The sequence below is a fragment of the Pteropus alecto genome, unplaced genomic scaffold (genome assembly GCF_000325575.1).
Source record: "Pteropus alecto unplaced genomic scaffold, ASM32557v1 scaffold213, whole genome shotgun sequence".
Lineage (NCBI taxonomy): Eukaryota > Metazoa > Chordata > Mammalia > Chiroptera > Pteropodidae > Pteropus > Pteropus alecto.
This window is the reverse complement of record NW_006434829.1, coordinates 956339-964789: the sequence shown is the minus strand read 5'-3', so window position 1 is coordinate 964789 and position 8451 is coordinate 956339. Positions and strand designations below refer to the sequence as shown.

At 65.0% G+C, this 8451-nt stretch overlaps 1 protein-coding gene across 1 annotated transcript in view; it reads left to right on the top strand.

The window, feature by feature from the left end:
- The window catches only part of ADGRD1 (adhesion G protein-coupled receptor D1), a 122332-nt gene that overhangs the window by 21674 nt on the left and 92207 nt on the right, over window positions 1–8451 (top strand). Inside the window, exons 9-13 of the mRNA XM_025045495.1 lie at window positions 415–570; window positions 1796–1855; window positions 4385–4502; window positions 5347–5457; window positions 7026–7101. Of these exons, the coding sequence (XP_024901263.1) occupies window positions 415–570; window positions 1796–1855; window positions 4385–4502; window positions 5347–5457; window positions 7026–7101 (521 nt within the window). The remainder of the gene's footprint in view (window positions 1–414; window positions 571–1795; window positions 1856–4384; window positions 4503–5346; window positions 5458–7025; window positions 7102–8451) is intronic.

The window sequence follows — 8451 nt, the reverse complement described above, 5'->3', positions numbered from 1 at the left end:
GCTGCTCTCTGTGCCCCTCTGCTCGGACGTTGGAGCAGAGCGTCCAGTCCCAGAGAAAACGCCCGCTCTGGGACCTGCGCGCGTGACCAGACAACGTTCCTTCCCCGGGAACGTTAACGTGACCGCGAGCCCGTGGACGCTCGAACCCCCGTCGGGGCCGGTCCCAGCTCTGCTGTCCGTTTCCGTGCGCATCTCCCCGGGCCCGGCCCCACCTGTCAGCCGGGCGCGTGTCCGTGAGGTTGTCAGGGGAACGAAGCGTCGACCCGCGTAAGACGTGCACCGAAGGGCCGGGCTTGGCGTGGGCGCTGCGATCGGCATTACTCGGGGTCGAAGGCCCGCGGCCCCGGGGACACGTCCCATCGCCTCTCGACTTAGCTCTTAGCAGGAAGTCACGCCTTGGGGCTCTTTTTCCAGACGCCCACCGACGCCTACTCTCGCGTCGTCGCCGGCCTGGCGGAGGAGAGGAAGCGCTCGCGGGGCGCCAGGCTCGTCCTGACCTACCTTCGCGACGTGTCCCGGAGCTTGCCCAGCGAATCCCTCTCGCGGGGCACGGCCCTGAACCTCACCGAGGTAAATGTTTCCGTGCCTGGGGGACTGGGGACGGCAGACGTGGCCGACACATCTGTTCCATTTGACCTACACAGAGTTAAAAAAAAGGAAAATTAGGAGCTTTTTCATAAAAGTCTGGATTTTGGGCTCGTCAGGAACGACCGGATGGTGTGTCGGCTCAGCCACCCCGACAGCGGGGTGGGGTCCCTGCAGGGGACACGTGGGTCCTGTTTTGGTTCCCCCACGCCCGGCCAGCCCGCCTGGCCCCTTGGGCGTTTGGTTGTAGCTCGTGGCGTCCACTCCGCGGCCCTCGGCACCGGGCAAGAGGGGGCCGGGCCCCGGGCAGGTGGAGCCGTGGGGCCATCGGCCGCAGTCCGCACCGTGTGGCCAGCGCTGTGACCTGCGTCTCAGCGGGAATCCCTGAGCTGTCCACAGCCCTGCGTGAAGGCACCGTGTGCACGTTGTCATCGAGCGCTCGCTCGCCGGTGTCCTCAAAACACTGCCCCGGCCCAGGAGGGGGCGGTCCTGGGCTGGCGTGGGCCTCTCGGCCGACGTGCGGAGCGAGGGGACGTCGGTGAGGACGGGGTTCAGAGCGGGCTGCCCCGGGTCCGACGGCCAGTGCCGCCCCCAGGCATTTGCCCTGTGCCCGCGGCCACCTCACTGTCCGCCGCCCCACCTCACGCCCTCCCGGGAGACGCAGAGGGGTTGGCGGCCATCCTGGCGTCCCCGTGTGCGGAACGGCGAGGGCACCGCTGAGCTCTTCCCCGTTCCTAATGCTTTCCGGCTCCCTCGCTGAGCACAGGCCCAAGGAGGCTCGTGGAAAACCGCGTGCGGCGAAGCAGGACCCACCAGGCATGGGGTCCCGCGAGGCTTCCTGCCCAGACGGCAGGAGTGATAGCTGAGCCTCTCAGCTGTCACTCGCCCGTCCACATAACACGCTGGGCCCGGACCCGGGAGGGCCGAGGACCACTTCCTGTCCGGGAGGCTCAGGGTCGGGGGGCTGACGACAGACCCATCGGGGCACAGAGTGTGCCGAGCTGGGGGGGCCCTGGCAGACCCGCTTGGGCCCCTGCCCTGCGCCCTCGGTGGAGTCATCCAGCCTCTGCGAGCCCCACTTTCCCCACCTGTGACCCGAGGGTGCTCTGGTCACCCAGGCCCCTCTGAGAGCATGGCTGGTAGATGGGCCAGAGCAGGTGACACGAGCTTGAGGCCGCACGCTAAGCAGTGTCCCTCTGTCTGCCCCTAGACCTTCCTAAGAACCGTGGGAGAGCTGCTTCTGCTGCCCAGCTGGACCGCGGCATCGGAGGTGAGAGAAAGTGCCCTTGACCGTCCACGCGTGCGCACCTGGGGACCATTTGTCGTCCCGCCCGGGGCCCAGGTGCGGCCCGGCTCACCTCCGTGAGCAGCGCTTCTCTCGCCCAGCGCCCGGGCGTCGGAGCTGGTCTGGGCGCCCCGTCCTTCCAGCGGCTCGAGCTCCACGTGGGCAGTCGCGCTGCGTCGCCGTCCTCCGCTCGGTGCAGGGAGAGGGTCGCCTTGCTCGCGAGGGACGCTCACGCGCGGCCTCGTCTGCCACCTTGACGACGTGTTCTTTTTGCCATCGCGTTGAAAGACCGTGAGGCTGGGTGGGAAAGGTGGACACGGGGCAGCATGTGCTTCCTGACCATGGGCGTGGAGGACAGAGCCGGCCCCGTGTCCCTCTGCACGCGGGGGGATTAGGAAAAAGTGAGGAGGCATCTTTTCTTTTTTTTTTTCAAAGTGGCTTTACTGATTTTACGTACTTAAAAAATGATGCCCGTGAATGAGCTGTGAGGTTCGAAAGGGCAGGTCCCAGAGAAACGCGAAGCGCCCGAAACCGTGAGTCCGAGCGACAACGGTCACTGATGCTCGCGTGCAGACCGTACGCTCCGGCTCCCAAGTCACTGCCACACAGACGCGTTCTGCCCACAGACTTCTCATCCGACGTGCCCTGTTTTTCCTTAGTTAAGTCAGGAGCACTTCCCGGTGCTTCTAAGCGTCCCTCTGCCTGCCACCCCGGCCAGGCTGGGTGACAAACGGGCCCTGCATCTCGGCGGCTCAGCCCAGCGGGAATTCACTTCTCGCTCATGCGAAGCCCCGTGGGGGTCAGAGGAGCCTCTTCTCAACCCAGGGACCTGGGACGCTGGCTCTGCCTGTCTTCCGATGCTTCCGCCTCATTGCTGACGTCCAAGGTCGCCCGGCGGGGGCGGCGAAGGCCGAGGGGGCCCCTGACCGGCTTGCCCAGAGGGCTGCAGCCACACCAGCGCTGTATCGAGGCGCTCGCGCTGCTGCAGCCGTAAAAGCATAAAGCCAGGCGGTAGGACGGCGCACTCATGCACCGACAGAAGACGTTTTATGGCCGCCGGGAAGGGTGAGGACGAGGCCCTGAGTCCGTGCCGGCTGGAGCCCGCGAGGACTCCTTCTCCCGTCCTCGACGAGGTTGCACGAGGGTTTGCATTTCACGGAATTTTATAGGAGCTGTTTCAAATGCAGTGAGATTGGACTTCACATTGGCAAAGGGAGAGAAGAGGGGATATGAATTTAAGATCGATATAGTCTTACCTAGAAACAAATCTTTTAAAAGCTCGATGCTCCAGGGGCTGCCGTGTGCCGGGCTGAAGCCCAGGGCACCCCGAGGACGCCGGTGGAGGACCCGCACAAACACACCGAATCAGCTTTCTCCGAGGGCTCTGCCACAGCGTAGAAATAATCACGAAACGATTCGGACTAAGGCGGGCTCCAAAGAGCGTGAAAGAGAAGGCAGGAGTCAGCCACGACCCGCAGAGCCGCAGGTGCCAGAGCAGGGCCGCAGGTGCCAGAGCAGAGCCGCAGGTGCCAGAGCAGGGCCGCAGGTGCCAGAGCAGAGCCGCAGGTGCCGGAGCAGGGCCACAGGTGCTCACCTGCGCTCGGCCGATGGCGGCCGGGCCCCGGGCCTAAAGTTGGCCTCTGTGTCCTGTTCCCAGCTCACTGGGTTCTCGTGAAGCCTGCGTTTGTGACGGAATGCTGGGGGCACTTAGCGGCAGGCAGAAGCTTTCTCAGGAAGGCGGGAAGGGGAGAAGGGGGTGACGGGGAGATTAGCAGCCGCCGCCCTCTCCCTGATAGACGTGTGTCTGACGACACGGGACGATCCGCCCGGAGCGAACGCGTGGGCACCGAGCTCTGCACGCTAGGCACTGAGCTGGCTGCAGAGATGGAGGGACCAGGAGGGACCCCTGCCTCCTTGGGGGCAGCGTCCACTGGCATCCTCTCTGCCTTGGGACCCAGAAGGGGTGACGAAGGTCCTTGGAGGGGAGGGAAAGTGCCAGGTGGGTCAAAGGGACTAGAGACAGCTTGGGGTGGTGGCGCCTCTAAAGCTTCTTGTCCCTCAGAGAGTAGGATGGGTCTGCTGCTGTCCTCGTGCCAGAGGCGACTCGAGGCTGACCAGCCCCTCCTCGCGGGAAGGGGGTGGTGGGGAGGGGGCAGGTCGGAGACCTGCCGAGGTCCCTTGGTGAGTTCAGAGTGGAGCTACGACCTGGCCTGCCACCTGTGACTGGGCACAGACACCTGGCTGCCCAGGTCCACCTTCGCAGAGCTCGGTCGGGCTGAGCGGTCACTCCCGCGCCTGTGAAGTGGGCGGTGGTGGCACTGCCTTCCGCCCCGCGTCACCTGGCCTCAGTGAGGACAGAGCCCGGCCCACGACAATTCAGCAGATGCTGGCGTCCGTCCTTCGCGCCCATGCACGGCGTGTGCACGAGCTTCCGCCTGTGCGTCTGGCACGTCCGTCCCGCACGGCGGCTGAGCGAGACTGGTCTTCATCTCGCTCCTGCCGTGTCGTTCTCAGGACTCCGCCATGGTGCTGGCCTTGATAGAGACCGTGGACTCCGTCATGGACCACATCGCCTCCCACCTGCACACCAGCGAGCCCCAGGTCACCGTCACTGGCTCCTCCTCCATGGCAGGTACCTGGCAGGTCGGCGGTGTAGACAGGCGGTGCAGGCGGGGAGGCAGGGGGCGGCTTCCCTGTGGACCGTGCCCCCCGTGACGCTGGTGCTGTCGCGTGCACACAGATACGCACGCGCACACACGTAGACTCGCGTGGAGCCTCGCACACCGCAGGCATGGACACCTGCTCTCTGTGGCCTTATGTGAGGACAGTGAGATCCCGGGGTGTGTTCGGCCGTGGTGTGCTCGTGGGACCACGTCAGCGTCTGGCGGCGACTCGGGGTCCAGATTCATGCTGTGGGGCACTGTGTCAGTTCAGAAACGAGCAGACATCAGCGGCTCCTTCAGATGTCTGTGGGAGGAAAGGGGCAGAGCCGGGGTCCCCAGAGCCACCTGGGGCTTGGCTTGAGTCTGCATGGCCGGGGTCACTGTCACGCAGCCCCAGGCCCTGCTGTGTAATGTCCAGGGACACGGCGCTGCCGATGCCTGTCCACAGCAGCCGACCCTGGAAATAAGCCAAGTGACCCACGTGGGTTTTGTTACTGGAGCCTGTCGGCCAAGGTAGCTGCCTCCATGCAGTGACACTTGCCTGATGCCTAAAAGAAGTCCCCACTCAAGTGTCCCCACTCCTGTGTCTCACGGGGTCCCCCAGAGCTCGGCGAGGAGGAGCCCCCTCACACGACTGCACACAGTCAGGGATGAGAGGGAACGAGGGGCCTCAGGTGGAGAGCCCCCTGGGGCCATGTGGTCACAGGGTCACGCTCCCCGGGCTCGTCGTTCTGGGTCCCCATTCCCTAAGGCTGTCGTGGCCCCGGGCCACTCACTGCCCGCGTGCTGACCGCGCCCCTCTCCTGCCCTCAGAGTTCTCGGTGGCCCGGCTCCTGCCCAGTGCCGCAGATGCCTCCCACTACCGCTTCCCCGCCCAGGGCCACAGCTACATCGAGGTCCCGCACGAGGCCTTCCGCAGCCAAGGTGAGTGCGCTGGCCGCTGCGGGGCATGGCCTCCGCTCTCTGCAGCCCTCAGCCCGTGCAGGGCCGTGAGCTGGCACCTGGTGGAGGTACTGGCCATGGGCCTCGCCTGCTCCTGCAGGGGCTCAAAGAGCACCACGAGAAGCTCCTGAGACGGTCAATCGCGAGCTGACCCAGTCCCCTCCAGCCTCATGGAGCAGACCTGGAATGCGGGCTGAGAACCCGTGTTCCGACAGCCTCTCCGGATGACCGGTCCCCCAGGAGGGACTCTGTGCATCCTTCCAGGTCTACGCAGCTCCCCTGGGCCGAGTGTGAACAGGCGTGGCCCCTTCCCCTCCCCCGCTCAGGGAGGCCTCTGGCCGGTTTGTCTGCTCAGGGGCCGGGTTCTCCTCCCATGCAGGTCCGACAAGTGGCCAAGGGCACCCAGTTACCATCTCTGCCTCTGGGAGCTCCAGCAGGGGCCCAGGTGGCTCTGGCCATTTTTGCCGCGATGACTATTGGCCCTTCTGGTCCCTTGAAAAATGACTGTGCCTTCACAGGCATGTCCCTCTGTCCCAGGGGACCTCAGGCAATCAGGGGGAGTCAGGGAGTCTCAGCTCCCGACACTCTGGCCGGAGGACACGTGATTAGAGACTGGGGTCCAAGGCCAGCCAGGTGGTGTGGGACTGTGGCGTCCTCACCCCCGCAAAGAGTCCTCACTCGCCAGCCCTCCGGGCCCACCTCTGCCCCCTCCACCGTCTCGTTTGCCTGTACGAAAGGTGCAGAGGGCTGTCAGAGGGTCCAGCTCCCAGGGGACCATCCCCCACATGCAGGCGAACTTCAGAAATGGGGGCGCGACGACGCCACGGCCCACCGACCACACACACGACCCCCCTCGCACCCACTGGGCTGTGTGGTCTGTGAGGGAGCCTTGAGTTTCCAAAATCGGCCACAGCCTCAGGTCTCCTCCATGTCCACACGTGGACACCTCTGACATGGGCAGTGGGCTGTGCTGGTCACGGGCACCAACTCCGTGGCTGGAACCCTGGGCCTGGGTCCTGGTTCAGCCACTCACCGGCCGTGTGGCCTCGGGCAAGCTCGATCCTGCCTGTGTCTCAGGGTCCTCATCTCTAAGATGGGGGCGGCCTTCGCGCCTGTCCCGTGATGCTGTCGTGAGGATCAAACGGGCGAAGCCCTTGCACCATTTCGTGCCACACGGTATGACACGAATCACTAAATACGTCCCGGAAATTAGTGCACTCAACGACCGTCCCTGAACGGCTAAGCAGCTAGCAGCTTGCCCCCCGCCACGCGAGCGGGGTGACTCCTGTCAAGGCGGGCGTGTGACAGAGGCGGGGCCTGCGTCTGCTGCCTGCCAGAGTTCCTGTCACTGCAGGGCAGCAGACGAGGTGGCTCCGGGCCTGTTCGCTCGCGAGTGTCCTCCCCTTCTCCCCCCGGTCCTGGGCGTGAGGGTCTGCGTTGCTGGACAAGGGGGTCTGCGTTGCTGGACGAGGGGGTCTGGCTGGGGCTTTGCTCTTCCGCTTCTCGCCGGGGATGTTGACCAGGATCGCCGACCCTCCGCTTTTCCCCAGGCTGGACCACCATCGTGGGCCTTCTCTACCACACGATGTACCATCACTTGAGCCACATCCGGCCGGACAACACCAGGTGAGTCTCTCGGGGTGGGTGTGCGCGTGCTTGTGTACAGGGTGGCTCCCCTCTGTGACACCCCCACCTCCCACCTTCTCACGCGTGCACAGCGCGTGTCAGAGAACTCGCGGGGCCTCACCGCTAGAGCGAGGGGTCGCCATCGCCCTTGGAACTCCCACTCGGGGCCCAGCAAGCCCCGGGGTGAGAGTGCGATGCCCAGGAACACAGTCCGGGTCGCCGTGTCGACCTGCCTGGAATGAGCCGTGTGAGCCTGGACACACGACCCATCTGAGCCTCGGTTCCCACCTCTGCGGGCGGGAGGGGAGCGGCACATGCCCACGCCCGTCAGGACTGTGCCGGCTGCATCGGCTTCCGCAGAAGGCTGGGAGCGGGGGGCTCATGGGGCCGGGAGGCAGGAGCAGGCTGGCTTCAGGCGTGGCTGGACGCAGGGACTCGAGGTGCTGTCTAGACCTGGTCTCTCTGCCTCTGGCCTCTATGCTCCTGTGTCGGCCCATGTCCAGGAAGGAGCTCCACGGAGGCACGGTCAGCTCCGGTAGCTTCAAGCCCACATGGGTTTGGGTCCTGACATCTCAGAAGGACAGGAGCCTCTTTCCTGAATGCTCCTGGGGAAACCCAGGGAGGTCTATGATTAGCTCGTTAGGGTCATGTGCCCATTCTGGCCCCCAATCATTGTGGCCAGAGGATCCTGTTCTCTCAGTGGCTAGCTCTACTCCCATGACTGCTCGTGGAAACCCAAGCAGAGCTGCGATGGGTCCTTTTGGGTCGTGTGCCCATCCTGACCCCCATGATTGTGGGTTAGAAGACCCTGCCCTCTCATTGGCCAGGCTTACTCACATCACCTCCTGTGGAGATCCAAGGAGAACTGCGATTGGTCCGTGTGGGTCATGTGCCCAGTTCTGGCCCCGCCCCCTTCATAGGGGCCAGAGGATCCTGCTCTCTCATTGGCCAGGTCTGCTCATATGACCCCCTGGGGCTTGAGGGTGGATCAACCCACTCAGACCTCAGAGAGGGGCTGGTTGCCCCCCGGGGAGATTAAAGAGGCCGGATATCATCAGAGAGGGGTGCACTCTGCCCCTTTGACGGGGTCCCTGTGAGGGTCGAGGGGCAGAGCCCAGGGCCCGTGCCGAGAAAAGGTGTGAGCTGAGGGACACGTTTCTGCACTCGGTGTTTGGAGGGTGAAGCCATTTCTGAGGGGCTCCGTGGAGGGCGGCCGAAGCTCCTCTCCACCCCTGGTCCCGGGCACCTGGCCCTGCCCGGCCCAGAATAGGTGCCAGGAGAGAGAGGCGTGCGCCTCACGGCACCTCCCACTGCGGGACGGGCCTGGGGAGCCGGCGGCTGAGGGAGGGC